Genomic DNA, 19,705 nt, shown 5'->3' with positions numbered 1-19,705 from the left:
AGAATTCTCACTGAGTTAAAAGCTGCATTTCCTCCCTCTCCCCTCATTAACTTTTCATAGTGCTTTTCCATGACTTTATTCAGAATAATTTACATATTTATACTATCTTAAACTGAAGTACAATATTTGCTTGGTTATCCTCTATCATACTTCATTTACTTCTCCTCATAAGGAAGAATCAGGGTAGACAGGATATGGGGTGAAAGGGGAAATGAATTGTCCTGAACTAAGTTTTCACTTTATAAACTCACACTGTAACTAATATGAGTCAAAATTCACATTTAGAATGAGAATGATTATATCAATATCTGAGAAGTGTACAGTGCTGTCCATTTAGGAAAGGTAGTAAAGACTACATACTAGAACTCAAAAGCAGGAACAGCCTAGAGATTTACAGATGTGGGAGTCCAGTCATTCAAAAGTTCTTGACAAATTTTCATTTGGTGAACAAACATCAAAATGGAGGACTGCTATTCTTGAGTATGGAAAACAAGCATCCTACATAGAGTTTTTAGAAGAATTCAAAGATGGAAGATGGTTAGAGATCATCATTACTAATCATGGAACTGAAATTTTAGTCTAGGTCCAAACTAAGGGCCAGGACAACATTTAATAGTTCATAAGATTCCTGTTGGCAACCAAAGCCTACTAAATCTTCATTTAATTTGATTAAATTGTTTTAACAGTTTTAAAAATCTTGTTCTTGACAGCTCTCCAGTCAGTCAGAATACACTTTCCTTTTCTTTAGGCATTTAGTGTTAACATTTTTTAAAATTACCAGAACATAATTTTTTAACCAGTAGTTCTTTGGCTTGAAATATTTGAGAAGTCCAAGCCGAAAATAATAGTTGAATTAGGTCTGATTATTCAGCAGTGTTTAAATAAGCCATTATTGCAGGTTATTTTAAAGTCTACATACTTAATTCAATACATTTATAGTGTTTGACTGCACTTACAGAATGTATAACAATTTTGCATCAAGGTATGTGCTGAGACATACAAAAGAGTAGCCAACCAATACTTCCATTTTCTTGGTAAAAATCCCATTTTATTAATGGGTTCAGCAATCCTTTCCTCAGAGGAATTATCAGTCTTTAGACAGCACAATTAAAATTACAATTTTAATCTAAAAGCAGTACAGATTTGAAACAATATAGCTCCTCATAGAAAACTTCTATAACAACACGAATACTGACAAAGCCTTTATCATCTTATGCAAAAAAGGCAATACCCACCCACTCTGTGAACCTAGGACTGATATAATTTCATACAAAATATGGTAAAATGCAAGAAAGAGATGCACTATCAAGCTAAAATCTGAAGCAATTTGCTACCAAAAAAAAGCACCTTTTTGCTTTCTGTGTGTAGGATTTTAACAGCTATCTTGCTTTTTATTGCCTTGAGAAGGATGACATAGGAAGGTGTTTAAAATAAGGCGATATGCATTTGTACTGATTTTATGCATCAGCAAAAAAAAAGGCACTCTCTGCACTTTCTTGATAAGAACAATTTCCCTGTCGATGGAGGAAGAAGGTAACCTTGTAGATCCAATAACAAACAAAATCAAATGTATTTCATATACGTACCACTAGTATTTTTTAAAATACAATATGTACAAGAATAGTTTCCTCCTTCACCTCATTTTTGTTTCAAGACTAGCCACAGATTAGAAAATGCAATTTATTATCTAAGAGACAGCCAAACAGCCATTGCATAAACTTTCATATCTGTGTATATATATACACATATATAATATATGTATACACACACATAAACTGCTCTTTTTGTGAGAGATTGAAAGGCAAATTATAGCTGATACAATTGTTGATCAATTAGCAACCTTTTCTAAATAAGCATTAAACAGAATATGTGGCCATTATAAAAAACAGAATCCAGGCTCTTTTTGTATCCTTCAGTTTTTATTTTAAAATTACTTCTTAAATTAACATTCATCATATGTATGTCATATTGTTCTATAATGCTGCCAGTTGCTGCAAGCTACTAAAGCAGTCTTACAATATCCATATTAAACTTGTATGTCATGTCCCACAAATCAACATCCTAATTCCAATGTGAAACTGCAGACTCATCCAAAACACGCAGAAAACTAAGCAGTGAGCTTATTTGTTTATTTCTCTGTTTGTGACATTTGGTTAAGTGGCTCCACCTGCTGTTTTGATAACTAAGAAAATGAAGTATTATTAAAAAACAAACCAGTGCCAGAATTCTGACAGCAGTAAAAGAAATTATCAGTTGTGACATTCCCATTGTGTAAGATTTTTATGACAGACATAAGTTTTTCAGACAGTATTTAAAAATACAACATTACATATTTACAAAAGAACCAGAATCATAGCCCACTTTTGGAAGTAGGGTGCAGAGAAGGACAAAAATCTCACTACTTAAATGTAGCACTAAGTAGTTTCAGAAAAGCTGCTACACCTGCACAGAAAACTTTCCGTGGTTTCATTCATGACGACAAAAGTCTGGTGACCCCGCTACACCTGTTCCCTAGTTGTTTTTTTTTGTTTTTTTCCCTTACTTAATAGTTTGCATCTGCTTGCACAGCATTTTTTAAGCTCTCTATTTACCCTAAATGTATTTAAGCAAAAAAATAAAAAAATAAAAAAAATTCTAGAGGCTTTGTAGCTCACATTTCCAACAAATTTGCAGTCGTTACTTGTAAGAGCTCTGAAACACTTTTCCTCTGAATGTCAGGTTGTCAGTGGCCAACACAGTAGTTGAAACTCGACTTCTACAAAGTTCAAGTTACGTTAACCTTTCATGCATTTCACCACAGTGCTCCATGCCTGCAAATATGTTATAGATGCCCTGCTTGATCTGCTTTCCTCTCTCTCACAGGTGTGCAGGTAAGGGGGGAACAAGGACCCCCTGGTCCCCCAGGCCCTGTTGGACCAAGAGGACAACCAGGTCCTGCAGGAAAGCCAGGGTTTGGAAGTCCAGGTCCCCAAGGCCCCCCTGGTCCCCCAGGACCACCTGGATTCTCTGCAGTTGGAAAGCCAGGTGTGCCAGGTCTACCAGGAAAGCAAGGAGACAGAGGACTAAACGGTGAGAAAGGAGAACCTGGACCTGCTGGACTCCCAGGAGCAAGAGGACCACAAGGACCCCCCGGCACTCCTGGCCCCGCAGGACTGTCTGTTCCTGGCAAGCCAGGACCACAAGGCCCTCCAGGTGCTCAGGGGCCGAGGGGCCCCCCTGGTGAGAAGGGAGAGCCAGGTATCCCTGGTATAAATGGACAAAAGGGAGAAAATGGATTTGGCATTCCAGGCCGCCCAGGTAGCAGGGGTCTTCCAGGCCCACAGGGACCCCGGGGCCCCCCTGGTCCTACTGGAGTAGGGAAGCCTGGTGAAAACGGTCTTCCAGGTCAGCCAGGTCTGAAAGGTGATCGAGGTTTTCCAGGTGCACCCGGGGCGGCTGGTCTCCCTGGTCCCCAGGGTCTCCCAGGTGAACCTGGAGAAGCTGGCATTGGCAAGCCTGGGCCAATGGGACCACCAGGAGCAGCAGGTATCCCTGGAGCCAAGGGACATCCTGGACCTGCAGGCTTGCCTGGATCCCCAGGTCTTCCAGGTTTTGGAAAGCCAGGATTGCCAGGGATGAAGGGACACAGAGGGCCTGAAGGTCCTCCTGGCCTTCCAGGACTTAAAGGAGACCAAGGCCCAGCTGGTGTGCCAGGAGAACCAGGGCCGGCTGGGCCACCAGGGAACATGGGCCCTCATGGACTCAAAGGTTTGCCTGGTGAGAATGGCCTCCCTGGGCCCAAAGGTGACACGGGCCCTGCAGGCCTCCCAGGATTCCCAGGGGCCAAGGGGGAACGAGGCTTACCAGGGGCAGAGGGAAAACCAGGATATCCAGGTGAGCAGGGTCTTGCTGGTCCTAAGGGACAGCCGGGTCTCCCAGGTCCGAAAGGTGACATTGGCCATGCCGGGCTACCTGGATTGCCTGGTCCAATGGGTCCACAAGGAGCCAAGGGAGTGCCAGGGATCAACGGAGAACCAGGCCCCAGAGGGCCTTCAGGAATACCTGGGATCAGAGGTCCCATTGGCCCCCCTGGTCTTCCAGGAACCCCTGGTGCGAAGGGTGAGCCAGGAGCACCAGGACTGCCAGGCCCAGCAGGTATTTCCACGAAAGGCTTAAGCGGACCCATGGGACCACCCGGACCCCCTGGGCCTAAAGGCAGCACTGGCGAGCCTGGCTTGCCAGGACCCCCAGGGCCTCCCGGTCCCCCCGGCCAAGCTGTAATCCCACAGATGCCCGAAGGCTATGTTAAAGCAGGAGAGTCTCGGGAGCTGTCAGGAATATCTTTCATAAAGGGAGGAGTGAACCAAGCTCTTACAGGGATGCCAGTGTCTGCTTTCAGTGTCATCCTCTCAAAAGCCTACCCTGCGGCAACAGTCCCCATCAAATTTGATAAAATCTTGTACAATAGGCAGCAACACTATGACCCCAGAACAGGAATCTTCACCTGCAGGACCCCTGGACTGTACTATTTCTCCTACCATGTACATGCAAAGGGAACAAACGTTTGGGTCGCACTCTACAAAAATGGTTCCCCCATCATGTACACCTACGATGAGTACAAGAAAGGATACCTTGACCAAGCTTCTGGCAGTGCTGTCATTGATCTCATGGAGAATGACCAAGTATGGCTCCAACTGCCCAATTCAGAATCCAATGGTCTCTACTCCTCTGACTATGTTCACTCTTCTTTCTCAGGTTTCCTGTTTGCTCATATCTAAAAACATACCACTTAGCCTGTCCTGACACACTCTCCTTCAGACCATTGTAACTGGGTGCCGATTGGATTTATCATTAGAACTTTGTTGCAACTTCAATGTTGCAAAAGTAATAGAGGAGGGAGTGAGGAGGTGGAGAGTGGTTCAAACCCGGTAGAATAATATTGTATGTTTTTAGACATTTGTCATAAAAAATTTGTTTCAAATGATGATCAATTGTCTGACTAAATGCAACATTAAAATTTTATGAATTAATATAATGCACTAGCCTCTCTTTTTTCTTTTCTTTTAAAAGGAAAATCAGAATTTGTAACTATCACTTCTCTAACACATAAAGAATTCTAGATCATACTTCACTACACTTGAATTAACTGAAGGTATTTTATTCAAAGTAAATGGTCTCGAATACACTTCAGTCATCACAACAGCTGAATAATATACTTCAGGAACATTCTGTGGCCAGCTTCATCTTTAAGCTATCAAACGGGACTCAAGAATAACAACTCTAATATAGTGCACATCATGTCACAGTTTTCATTTAGTTACACTGTTCTTATTAATGAATAAGTACCTCGGGGAAAGGTAGATTTACAAATTATTACACGTTACTGGAGATCTAAGACTTTCGCAATACAAAAAAGCAACCAGATCGAAACCTTTAAATCCACTTAGCTTTCTTTGATACACATTGCTGCAACAAACTAGTTCAATATTTTTATATCTCCTAATATTCTGTAAAAATAGAATATTCGGAGTACTGTAAAATAACTCTCACAAAATCCAAATATTAAGAACATATCTTCACAAGCATGCAGACAGAAAATCAAAGCAGATTTACCACCCCAAAATTGGAGATAATCCTTGCCCTGAATTTCCCTGAACTGTTAATTCCTTTAAAAAACAATAGTGTGGGGAATATATTTTACTTATTTGGTAAATTTATCAGATGATGGCAGTAATTAGTCAGCAGACATAACCATATTTACCATATCTACATATACTCATGTCTCATAAACATTAGACAGTTCATTAATGTGTTATGGTACTTCATAAAGAGTATATGGCATAAAGTAAGTTAGTTTATAAATTATGAAACCATTATAATTTGGTCGCACATTTCTTCCAATTACCAGTTACCATTCATGTGCTTTAAAAGTATCATATACATCAAAACCTTATGAACTCTTAAAACTACTACAGTTAGCTTTGTTTTTTAAACAGAAGCTTTTAATCACCTGCACTAACAGTATGTAGGCCTGTGTTTAAAAATTTTGTGATATTACTATTTCTCCATGAAAGCAGAACTCGAAGCTTGTTATGTTGCATACATTTGAAATCAGCAATTTCCTAAGTACTTGATAATATGCTGGGATTAATAAAAAAAGTTAAGATAACTTTTGCTTGATCCATCATTAGCAAAGCTATATAATGTTTTGGAAATTCTAAAGACCTACCAAAAAGTAACTTGAAGAATTTTTTTTTCTCCTCTTATTAAGTGCTGCTGGATAAGGAAGACTGTGGTTTAGGCTATACTTTAGTAAAACAATAAATGCTTGAATAAAGAATGCAACATGACATCTACTTATTTTAGCAGTCAAGGGGGCGTAGGCAAGCAAATTAGTCCTACTATTATAAACACTACACACAAATGTTTGTGTGGAAATAATACAAAGAAAAGTATAACAATTTATAAATTGTAACCATGCAACACTTTTCTTTCAAGCCAAAACAAAGCTCCAGACACTCAACTCTGAATAGTCTATTCCCACTTTTCTAGCTTAATGTTTTAGGCCAAATATTAATTACAGATCTCTTAAGAATAATCTGGTTTTTGCACTAAAAATGTTTTCCTGTGCAGCCACTCACATTAGTTCAACAGCCTTTTCCAGTATTTTAACAGAGCATGTGTTACTGCCCATACATTCAACCAATGTGGAACTTTTGTTTCAGAAACAAATAGAGGGACGAGTTACAGGAGCTGGAAAATACGACTTAGTAGTTGTGAGGTTTCTGGTTAATTACTTTACATATGAAACATATGCCAAAGAACATGTTTAAAATTGTTGGAAGATGTTTGGTGCTCATCATTACATTAATGTCCTGTGATTCCAATTAACTAACAAGAAACTGGGCCCAGACGATATTCTTAAAAGCACAGTTTACTAACCCTTATCATCCATCCCCTTTAAATCAGGTTTTGTCCTTTAACATCTTTGTTCCTTGAACACACAGGATTTCAAAGAAGTCTACAGTTTGGTACCATATGCCCATCCTTTTTAAGTCTTTTCATAATTGCTCAGATGTTGCATCATTAAGATAGCAATTCTTAAAACTGAAAAGTTATAGACTATACAGCAAATTGCGGCACAAGCAGAACTTATACTTTGATTTTAGATTTGTATTCTCAATTTAGAGGGTTCCTTGAGAAGGTCTGTAAGATCTCTTCTCTGTGGTGATCAGTGACAGGACTGGAGGGTACGGCCTGAAGTTGTGTTGGGGAGGTTTAGGTTGAATATTAGAAAAGGGTTCTTTACCCAGAGGCTGTTTGGGCACTGGAACAAGCTCCCCAGGGAAGTGGTTACAGCACCAAGCCTCACAGTGTTCAAGAAGCATTTGGACAATTCTCTCAGGCACATGGTGTGAGTCTTGGGGATAGTCCTGTGCAGGACCAGGAGTTGGACTCAATGATCCTTGTGGGTCCCTTCCAACATGGCAGATTCTGTGAAGACTTTTCAGTTTGAGTTTAATATTTTCTCCACATGAAGAACAGCAATCTACCTAAAGATAAAGCCCTTCCAGAAACCTCATCTCTTCTGGATCATGGGCAGTAGAGGAAAGAAAATCCAACATGAGATTAAAATGAAGACATAAGAGCCTGTAACAGTACAAAAATCACTTCCAAAGAAGTATTGAAATTCCTGAAGCCTTAAGTTGTCGAAAACATGAAGCAACCAAACAATCCCTTCTGTATTTAGCTGGAAAGCACAGCAAAGAAATGCAATAAGTTTACTTGCTTCTTTGCTACAGTTTTCACAATTAAGACAAATAATCACTGCTATATCAACATTAGAAATTACCAATGTTTTGCAGAATTTTTTGAGGATTCTTTCTTTCTGGCCAGAAAGGCACCTTTGTTTTTTGTTTTTCATATTTGAAGTTGCATATAAAAGATAAAACACACATATCACAGACATCTAGATTCATTACCTTCTGCCAAGACCATAAATTTGTGATCAAAAATATGTGTATCCCATCAAGCCTTCTTATGCACAATTTATGAAGTCTGCTGCTATATCAGTCAAGATCTTTTTACTTCCCAAATGAAACAAATCTTATGATCTGATTGAAAATATTACAAATACATAATTTTAACTATATAACCACAGATGCCACAGTTTTCAGAAGTGTCAGGAAAATTATAGGGAAAGACAACCATGCAGGAGAGAAAAAGTAGCCTTTAAGATAAGAAATTTAAAAGAATCTGCTTTAAGAAGTTATACGAGGCATTTGCCTAAAAAAAAAGCTATTGATTTTTCTGTCAAATACAATCATCAAATCTGAAATTTTTCACAAGGAAATAATTCTACAGTACTTCAAGCTCTCATTAGTCCTCTGAAGAGCAACCTTTGTCTCCATAACATGTTGAGGACCTCAGTCCACATATCTTATTCGTACAAAACACATTGCCCCAAGACATTTCCTTTAAAATTGCTCTTTACTAATGTCTGTGGAACGTGCTCTAAATAAAACACATACAAAGTAACAATAACCACGTTACAGTTGCAAAACATTCCAGTAGTAAATTAAAGATTTGTGAAACAGGTTGTCAAGTCAACTGAGATATCAATTGCAGAGGGCATTCTTGCAGGTATTATTAAGTAAGAAATGACCACATTGCAAATATGAATATCCGTGTTCATTGCTATCTGACATCACACTTTTCTGACAGTACTGTTCCACAGATTTTCTTTTTTTTTTTTTGAGTTATTTTTCAAAAAGGAATGTCTGAATAACACAATATTATTTTGAAACCCTCTTAGTTTCCTTTTGCAAGCCTCAGTTCTTCACTTCTTTACAAGTAGAAGAGTGGGTTAATACACTTCATCAAGCTGAGTCAGCACAATCATGCCTACCTGAAAGAGCCATCCAAAAAAAAATCATAGGGCAATTATCTAAGGCAATTACCATAGCTAAGACAATGAAAAACAAAATCTATCAAACACCTGATTATGATCAAAAAAATCATATGAAAAAGAGAAGGGCCATAGAGAAACAAGGGCATACTGACAACAAATCAAAGTGAATTGCAAACACTCAGTGGATTTCAAAAAATAAAATGGTCAGTCGTTCTGCTCTGTCACTGACAATGGCACCACTAAGACGGCATTTCAAGCTGGGAACTTTGCGTCTCCTCAATTGACCACTTAATAAGTTTGCTTTTGAAATTTTACCTTGACTAAGTGTTAATGAGCACTGCTTTTCTCCCAAGGGTTAAACCCTCTACAAAACATGGACTTAAGTCAAAAGCCTGTGATTTTCAGGTCAGGCTCTGGGCTATGAAAGACAGTGGAGTTTCCTGGTATGTAGATCTTGGAGCTAGGTTTAGGCATTTCCTCAAGAAGTTATGTTAGGCATGTGATTGAGAAAAATAAATCTCTTTTGCAGAAGCTTGTGATAGAAGATCAGTATGGTTATTCTCATTTCACAGAGAGGCCTGAAGCAAAAAAAGATGCTCCATGGGAATATCAGTGCTAAGTGATACAGGAAGAAATTATCTCTGGTTCTTCTGACTCCTTGTTCAGTGCTTTATCTACTGGTCCATGCTATTAAAAGGAAAATAAAACCAATGTGAAGCCTTTCAAAGTGATGCATGACAGAGTGTACCACTTTCTTATATTACAATATCTGAATAGTGTATATAATCTGCATGGTTTCACTTCTTTATAGAGCTTTATCCAATAAAACTTGTGCCCGTCAGTCACTATACTTTCCCATATTTTTAACACTCTTATGCATTGCCTCTGACAGGAGCAAGAAAGGATTAAGTCATATCTGTTTGCAGATTCCAGGTTTACATATACAAATAGGTACCTTATAGGTAGATATAAGCATAAACACTCACACCTACGCACAATCAGACACTTTCATATAAATAAAACTGATTTGTTATTTGTATGATTTCAAAATTAAACTTTAACTTTTTTTGGATCTCGTTAGTTTCCAAAGAAAACTTTTAAAAATTATTCTTTTTACCAAATGCTACACGATCCACACCATTTAAAACAAAGGCCTGTCATGATTTGAAAAAAGAATTAACAACAATGCTAAAAAAATAATCAGAGCTGTTTACAGTTAGTTTCATATCAGCAGAAAACAAAGGACACATTTATTTCCTGTATGAATGAGATCCTACGAAAATTCATAACCACTGATCCCAGTCTATGCTTCAACGGAAACACAGTAACAACTAACAAAACACTTCAAGAATATCTTGCTGCCTTTTACAATATGCATCCTGACATCAACTTCTATTTTTCTTTGAAATCTCTCTGAAACAATTTTGTCAATTACATTTGAAAGGAATACAGCAAGCAGAACATCTCAGGTGTGCAAAAAGTAAGTTTTAGGAACTAAAATTACATTAATGCCTAATGAATGTTGCATCAACCAAGGTAATTCTAATAGTAGTTCAGAATTCAGAATTGAGCTGTATATAATTGTTTAACAAAAAAAATTGTTAAATATAATTTTAATTAACTGAGTGTACACTCAATGGTTAGACTTTATTATTGACTTAGTATTTTATATGCCTAACAGAAACTCCGAAGTTATGTCTGAGAAAGAAGGAAAATAATTTCTAGCTGATGGGTATCCAAGATGTTTTCCAATTCTAATTTATATTACAGTATTATAAGGTTGGCCTTAGATGGAGGAAGGTTATTACAAAAAAACCCGTTCTCTGCAACTGTTAGGAAATTTATAACAAAATAAAAATCTCACTATTGTGTGAATACTATGTGAGGAATTCTAGTCAAAACTAGAGTGCTACAGAAAAATCATTAAGTTCTAGTTAGTACTTGAATTTTCCTAATTTTCCCAATGCATTTCTAATTGTATTTCTGATTTTAGATATGATTAAAAGACCATAAAGGAACAGATTCAAAATACAGTTCAAGGATGTCCACATCACAATACTAATCATGGTAAGAAAACATTTTTCCTCTAAATTGAGTGAAATAGCACATCACAAATGTTATTAAAGATGGTAAAATACTTTCAGCTAAATGAAATAGAAATAGTAATGATAAAGATGTTCTATTCCAGGAAAACATATGTCTACTATACAACTATTTGTAAACTTGAAAAGTAAATGCTGTGTTGAGTAGCCCATAGCTTACTTGCAAATGTATTTGCTCTGGCAAGTGCATGTGAAATTTTCAGCTATTACAGTGAGTCTTCAAGCAAACCCACTTACCTTTAAAAGCTGATATTTTATAATTATGTTGGATAGCTGCCACCATGTCCTTCCAGAAGTCATATTTTTTCTGACCATCATGCTGTAAGTGTCAAAAGCAACCTAGTCATTATATCAAGTATCAGCTATTACAAGTATACATACTGAAATAGTGACAGGAATGCCCCGGAATAACCAAAATCACACGGAGTAAAATAGTCTTAAGACAGTAGGACATCAGGACTGTACTGGTAGTACCCAGCTTAACTTTGGGTGACTGCAGACAAGTTATCTCCCTATTAAGAGTTATACTGGGGAGAGGAAGGGAAAAGGAGAAACAATTTGTAGTTGTGAGGAACTCTAAAACACTACAGCAAAGAGGGGCATTAGATAGAACAGCAGCTTACAAAATGAGCAATCCCACTGACATTTGGGAAAAAGAAGTGCCTATACTGAACTTAATTAGCTGACTGACTTTGTCTGCAGCCTGGCACTTGAATCACCTTCCACCCTCAGAACTGGCAAATCCCTTTGCTGTAATTTAGAGGTAATGCCCTTCTGCCAACAACCCCAGCCCAAACACCATACGAAATACTCATCCAGAAGCCCGGCTGAGCAGCACTTCATTGCATTGTACTCTGAAGACTGTCAAACCCCAGCTCTGGCAGAAGGACCTGGGAAGGTGATCCGTGCTTATGAACAGCCTCTCGCTGTTCCTAGAAAGCTTCCCAAGCAGAGCAGAGAGCCAGCTGCCCCTTCAGCACCTCACAAGGGAGAGGAAAAGCTTCTCAAACAGCTGAGCCCCACAGCACTATCAAACTCCACAAATTTTAAGAGAGATGAATTAAAAAGATGCAATTACACAGCCATCCAGTTACAGAGGATTAGCTACGGAGCCTGTAAGAAGTGCTCAGTTACACAGTAGCCCAGCAGCAGTGGTATCCTCTTTGAGTTTATACGTCATGGAAAGTTACTCTGCAGTGCCACTAGAGGATTTCCACACCTACAGTAGTATAAATTTCAAAGCAACTGTTACCAGACTTCAGGGCACCGCTACCCTCTCTGTATTGACCTCACTGACGCCTGAATAATGACCCATTTTGCAAGAATAAAGCATTTTCTAGAGAAGGAAATATTCAGAAACTGAAAAAACCCAAACAACAACAAACCAACATCAACAAACAAAAACATGTAGTTTATATATACTGAAGCAAACTTCCATTTCAGGCCTAATCTGCCATGGAGGCTTCCAGAGAAACAGTCTGTCCTTAATTTTACAACCAGCAAATCACACAAACAAGGTCTTTTACGCACAACTAACAAGCACTATGGCAGTCTACTTATCATCCACCAGCTCTATAGGTTAAGAGCAGGAAAGATACAGTGCTGTGGCTCTTGAGACTTTTTTTAATCCATTCCTATAGAAAACTGCCACAGAAATACATTAAAGAACTAATAAAGAGAAAAGGTTTCATATGTCAGACTTCGGTTAGCTGCTAACCAAGGTTTATTATTCAAAGTTGTGTACAGGAGATACTGGGGATCATCTGTCTAGTGGTAATGGAACTAGCCCATCACTAACCTTAAGACAGACAGATTCAACTGTCTGCTCCCCTCATACTATGGCTGATTAACTCCTTAGTTTGGAGTTTTGTCTTTTTGCTTGCTTCTCTTAAAAAAAATCAGTTCCTCAGAGTGCTGTTTTGAGGACAGATGGATAGTAGTTTAAAAGTGGGTTAGGGTTACTTCCTGGGTTAGGGTTACTTCCTTCAAAACATTTGAACTCAGAGAAGACTAAAATAACCATCAAACTAATTCCTTGCAAATCTTCAGCTGTTGCATACAAGACATAAAGGAAAACTGACTGATTCCCAAAAAGCAGAGTGAAAACTGTAAGCATGCCCATGTAGTCCACCATGATTTTGGTGTGATTACCAAATGTGATTTCACTAGTTGAACTATCAAGACAAAGCAATATTCTGTATAGCTTTTCAGTGTGAAAATCAAAAACACCAAGAAGCTCCCCTGCTTTGTCTGGAAATACATAAGAGTTCTGGCTCTAGACACAGCAAAAGCAGGTATATTTTAAACAGTGCAGGGCAGTCCAGCATCCAACTCATGTCTAAACCTATTCTGAATCCAAACTTAGTAATTCTCTCATCTGCTTCCAGTAGAAAGCTTGCCTGACCCTAGAAAGTTGTCTGGAAAAGGTAAGGAAATAGCACTTACTAAACAGTCTCAGAGAACAGGAAACAGAAGACTCTGCTTTCTTTTAGAAATGTGGAAGAGAAAAATATGATGGTTTCGAACCCTTAGGATGCAGCATTTTGCAGGCATGAGTACTGGGCTGCAGAGGCTGACCACCTCCTGCCTTGCATTTTTCTCATCTGGCTGATGCTAACCTTACTATTGAAACTGGGCCAACATCCAGTAAAATACACAAGAACTGCTAGCTGATAAAGAGAGTGCATGACCCAATTCTGGTAGCTTTCTGGAGAAACGGCATGGGTTTAATTCCCTCTGGCTGAAGATGACACTGGCCCTGGGTCAGTGCTCCAGCTTGTGAACTAGTAACTGGATGTGAACACACATGCAAAGACCTACTTTCTCTCTCAATAAGTAGGTGATTTGTGCTGAGTCTAAATTAAATATAAAATAAATTCAATACAGGTGTTAAAACTGAGACAGGGTTCTAAGCTGTGAACAGCTTAGAGGAAGGAGATTAAGAGAAAATTAAGAGTCTTATGGAGCATCTGTCCTCCATGCTTCTCTGGTAAAGTAGTTTTAGCTAACTCTTCATGCAGCACGCAGGCAGCAATCTACTCAGCAAGTTATTTTGGAGTAAAGGTTAAAGCATCAAATCAGTTAATATCCAAAGGGACTCCAGCTCTGACTTTCACTCTGCACACAAAGTTTAGTATTGAAAATTTTCAGGGCTGCAGCACGTTGGTACCTTCAGCCAGAAGATTACATCAGTACTCTTTGTCACCAATATGTATGAGAAGAACCCTCTCCTACCTTCAGCTGCAAGTTAAAGATTCAAACCTTCTTTTACACAAAAAACCAATTATCATCAAACTTCTAAAGTAGAATTTAGGACATTCTATCTAAAAAGCATTGAAAGAAGTTCAAGTAATTGTACTTTCCACATTGAGAATTTAACTTATTGTTTAGCAGAGAAAAAAATAAAAAGACACTATCCAAGAGATGTAATTACATCTGTGTACACAGACCAATATATTTAGGACAAAAACAAACTTAAAAATGATGGAAGGAAGTTTTCAACTTATTAACAACTTGCAAATTAGCAAATCATGCCATTCAGAAGACTTACATCATATTTAATTTGAGTACCATACAGGAGACTTTAAGAACTATATTCTGCATATCACTGGGCAAACTTGAGGAAACAGTATATTTCTACTAGTATCCTAGTTATTTGTGCCCTCTGGTGGAAGTACTTTTATTTTGAACATGCCATATAGCTCACAATTATCTTCAGAGACAACTTTAATACACTAAGTGCAACAAGAAAACTTCCATATGAGAAAAAAGCTAAAGACCTTGATGTCATTCAATATATTATTTGTATGCATTTAATAATGCATGCAAGAAAGTTAGTGGTAGAAGAAAAAGATAATGCACTACATGATTTTCAAACAATCCAGTTCTTACCTGATCTAAGCTGTCCACAACCCTTGCACACAAGAGAGCTCCTGGCAGGTCAAAATAATTATCATACAAATAATACTTGGCTGGAAAAAATAATTTAAAAATATACTTTTTAAAAATCATATGCTTTAATCACAAATAACAACTACATTTAAATAATAACATAAGCTTTTATTTTGATTTTACTGGTAATGAGCATTATCTGTTTTCCCAATCTTTTTTAGCCTTTATTATCACTTCTGGTTCTCAAAATTGGCAACTAAAAGTTGTTTACCTATATCAAGGCACTGAGACTTTAAAAATACATTTTAAGGTTCTAAAAGTTACGGTGAAAGAAAAGGGGAGAACCTTGAGTTTTAAGAGTCAGGACAGTATCACTCAACTCTTCTAAAATATCTGTTTCCTTAGCAGTGGAAACACAGAGAAAGCATTTGAGAAGTTGTTTAAGAGACAATTGGACAGGTCTTACATATAGTGATGTCTTTTGAGCACAGATGCTGCAGACAGCACCTTAGCCCAAGGAGAGCCATGCTCACATTATTACATGAGTACCCAAAACAGAACAATATGAGGAGAGTGCAAATATCTCCCCAGATTAAGGTCACATTCAACAGCTCTCTCCTAGGAGTGAAATGACTTAACCAGAGATTTTTTTTTCACGATGTTGTCTGTGCTGTCTCTCAGGTATATTAAAGAACAAGCCAGAAAAATGGGGATTAACAGTCACAAGAGAGACCAAGCACATGCTTCAAGGAAAAAGAAAGGCACATTTCCCATACGACCAAAAGAAACCTTTCTCTTCCTCCCTACTGCAAAAGATTACCTGCAGGTTAGAATAAGCATATCAGCAAAATCTCAAGGAAAGTATCTCCTCTACATATACAAAAGGTAACTTATCAGAGCATTTCCTGTGTGCTACTCACAACCGCCAAGACCAAAGTAAAACCGAGAGGAAACACAGAGCGAGAATGCAATCATAGCCACAGTGCCCTCAAAGTGACTCCTATCTCAAAATCAATAAACTTCAACTGCAAGGGGAGAAATTTTGTTTCCAGACCCACTCTTTTCTTTGCACCTGCACCTAGGCCTCCAGTAACAGCACTGATGTTAATATGTCAACAATTAACAAAAATTTAATATTTGCCAAATGTGTCCTAAATAAGATAGGATATCAATCAGCAGGTGGTGAGCAATTGTATTGTGCATCACTTGTTTCCCCTGGGCTCTGTTGCTCTCTCTCTCCTTATCATTACAATAATAATTATAATAATAAATATGCTAATAATACTAATAACATTTCATTTCAATTATTAAACTGTTCTTATCTCAACACACGAGGTTTATTGTTCTTTCTGATTCTCCTGCCCACTGGGCCTGGGCGGGGAGGGAGTGAGCAGCAGCTGTATGCTACTTAGTTGCTGGCTGGGGTTAAATCGTGCTACTAGTAGTGTCAGTCTACTTCAACAAGGGACAATGTGCCCATCACTATAACCAAATGCCTATACTCTCAGCTCATTTGTCTTATCATTTAAGGTGAACTCTAGAATTAGAAGTTGAAAATACACAAAAATCAAGTCTCCCCCAATACATTTACCTTTACCTTTACGTTTATATTCCAGTAATTCTCAGCTCAAGTATTTTTACAATTTTGTAGTAACTACGAAGTATGATGCACTGAAGGGCCCAGAGCAATTTCAAAGAAGAGGACATGCTAAAGTATACCTACCTGTGCGTGAAACCATTCCACTGACTGTATTAAAATGCTTCCACTCCCTCCTTCCATATATTTCCAGGATCTCTTCGAATGTCATGCTCTTTGTACCATGGCTTGCCCTATTCGATGCATTAAGTTGTTCATTAAAAAAAAAGAAAAAGGGAAAAAAGAAAAAGAAAATGGTTGAAAACATCCAAATTACTACTTCTGCAAAGTAACACACTGCAACAGAATACTGCAGTGCATGCAAGTTGATCAAAACTGACTCTCTTTATAGTTCAGAAGTTTCCCAGGACCTAAGCTTTTACCATATACATTACAGTTTTTGATAAAAGCCTTACTACACAAAGGTTTGGTTGGCTGGGGGCACCGCTACTGTGCCTCACCTGCTAACACAATCACTCTGTATTGCTCGAATGTTTTCAATTGTGTGAGGACACTCGCTATACTTGAGCTATCAATATACACTGCACAATAAAGCACAGTGCAGAAAGCCTATACATCATTCTGAAGCCCCGTAACATTCACAGAATGCAGGGCAGAACTATGGAAAAGTGCTAGTTTGAGCCCTGCAAGCAGCTCTTTAATACAGAAGTACACACAAACCTTTTTAAGAATTAAAAATTAATGAGTTTGACCATCAAATTGGGCCCCATTTTGAAGCAAATGTAGGTAATGCCAGGCAAAGTAATCCTGTACCACTCTTGCCTTTAATGAGGTACACACTTTAATCTTGAGTTGTGTATTTAGTACTCCAAAATTCATGCTATTAAATGAATTTTGGGATACACAGCAATGACTCAGAGGTATTTCTTCTTTTAATGAATTCTGATTTTCCCTAGCATCTTCAAGCTCCTTCTCCCACATGCTATCAGAAAAAATAAAAAGTAGAGTCTGTCCGGCATACTAAATTACACAGTTTTTCATTCTAGAACAAAATAAGGGAGAAATGGGGCTGGGACTGACATCCTTTAGGTATATTTATTTTTCAGATTTTGGATTCAAAATATCAGTTTACTATGTTTAAAAACAAACAAAAAAAAAGGAGTGAAAGAGGAGCTAAGGATGTACCAAAATGACTACTGAAAGCAAAATATAGCTTTAAAGAGGAAACCCCACAGAATTCTGAAAGTGAATGTGTCAGTTTCTGTGTTTAATTTATCTCAAGTTATTTAAACTATACATTGTAAGCCTGTAGAATTTTGAATGTATATAGTACAAAGATAATAGTGTTCTTATCATTAGCATGAGTCACTAGCACTGCCTCCAAGTCAGGTTACTCACAATTCAAAGAAAAACCTTACTCCAGATTTTAGTAGAACTGGACAAAGAGTACATTGGTAGCCACCAAAACAGTGAATTTACTTGCAAGATCAGTGTGCCCTCAGAGTCTCCGATGTTTTTTAAAACCGAGATAACAGGGAAACATTACAAAAAGACTGCATATGTAACATTAAGAGAAACTGAGCACTACATCACTAAAGATTATTTCAACTTCTACATCTAATAAATGAATGCATGTTGAAATTAGTATTTTAAATATTTATAAAACTGAAGATGGCATTTAGAAAAAGGATAAAATTTTGGCGTATTTAACAATACAATTTATGTTTAATAATATAGACCTTACTGTAAATATTACCTTAAAACTGTTCCATCTTCTGCAAGTTTCACGAAGTTTCCTTCTTCAATGTCCAACACCAAGCCTTTGCAACTAAGAATAATTTGATTTTAAGGAAGAAACTAACAGTTAATGGTTTCAGAGGAATGCCCTCTTATCTATCAGTGACGTGCAGTTACAGAAGCTATGGTGCTTCTGTAGCTATGATGCTACACAAAACCGTGGAAGTCACAACCTTTCAAATACTTTCATGTTTGAACAATGCTCTATATAAGCAAATACATATTATCGCAATGAGGACTGGATTTTACTTACATAGCAAAATTCTACTGAACAAATTCAATTCCACCGTTCAGTGACTATTCATATAGATTGGTTGGAGGATTAAGATTCAAACATATACAATTAAGTCATTTCTATTAAAGGAATTATTTTTTGGTGGCAACTCCTCTAGTTATTATTACTAGACTGATAACACCAGTTATTATGGGACAGAGGGGTAGAACATTGCTTTAAATGAGGTAACTGAATAACCAAAGAACACATGAAGTAGAAGCATTGCCATGCTAGCCAGCACTAACAAGGGCAAGAATTGACACATAGGAGAGACGCTCAGCAAGAGTTTCTAACTCTCCCTAATCAATTTGTATCTCCCCAATAATTGAATCTATATTTACTTAGGTTGTTTGAAAAATTAGTTCAGAGTTCAATGGTTAGAATGCAAATGAATAAACAAGATTGAAAAAGTAATGACACCTTCATCCTCCGTTATAAGGCATCCAAAAGAAAGAATATATGACATGAAGGCAGCAAGCAGATCCCAACCTTTCAGGAATGACACCTGGGCAAGTAGCACTGACACACAGCTACCAGCACTGTGGGTTTTTAGGTCCACATTAATGAGCCTCCTGCTTCAATAAGAGATCAAGCCCAAGACACCTAGATCTTAACAAAGGATGTCTTGCATCAGGCCTCAAAATGTGAGAAATTGCTTGTCTCATGGAAGTTGAAATCAATCTCATTGGAAACTGTCCAGTCAAATATTGTAAAAACCATTACACAAGAATACATGCATTATTTAATTAAAAAGTCTCTGTTTTTCCTAAAAAAAATCTAGTGATTACCTGGCTTTAAAGTCCCCACTGCCATGGCCTAGATAAAAACCTATGAAAATCTGTAGATCAAAGATTTGAGTTCAAGGTCCTGCTCGGAGACCGCTGAGTTCAGAGTAGGAGCTTGCATTTCAGTCTTTTGCATCACAGCTTTGTACCTGACATGCCACCAAAGAGTTACCTACTCACGCATCACCTTTCCTTGGTTTCTCAGAAGGCTGTTGGGATTATTATGCCTTAAACAAATGAAACCGCATCTGTCAAGATAAAAATTACTAAATTCTGATGGTTACTGGATTTACCAGTTGAATAGAAGGTAGAAGACAAAGAAGCTACATAAAATAAGACAGTAAGTCAGACTAAAAGGTTTGTGTCCAG

General features: G+C 37.8%; 1 protein-coding gene across 2 annotated transcripts in view; it reads right to left on the bottom strand.

The window, feature by feature from the left end:
* Positions 1-19,705, bottom strand: part of NT5DC1 (5'-nucleotidase domain containing 1) — a 139,451-nt gene that overhangs the window by 117,227 nt on the left and 2,519 nt on the right. The window contains exons 3-6 of one of the 2 annotated variants that reach the window (XM_027632638.1): positions 18,237-18,308; positions 16,607-16,713; positions 14,884-14,963; positions 11,230-11,311 (exon numbers count right to left, since the gene is read on the bottom strand). In XM_027632638.1, coding sequence (XP_027488439.1) covers positions 11,230-11,311; positions 14,884-14,963; positions 16,607-16,713; positions 18,237-18,308 — 341 coding nt within the window. Of the gene's footprint in view, positions 1-3,843; positions 4,859-11,229; positions 11,312-14,883; positions 14,964-16,606; positions 16,714-18,236; positions 18,309-19,705 lie in introns of those variants that run through there. The other variant, XM_027632643.1, reaches the window with a different exon arrangement.

Source organism: Corapipo altera, unplaced genomic scaffold, assembly GCF_003945725.1.
Source record: "Corapipo altera isolate COAL_440 unplaced genomic scaffold, ASM394572v1 2b, whole genome shotgun sequence".
NCBI classification, from domain to species: Eukaryota; Metazoa; Chordata; class Aves; order Passeriformes; family Pipridae; genus Corapipo; species Corapipo altera.
This window is presented reverse-complemented; position numbering and strand designations above follow the sequence as displayed.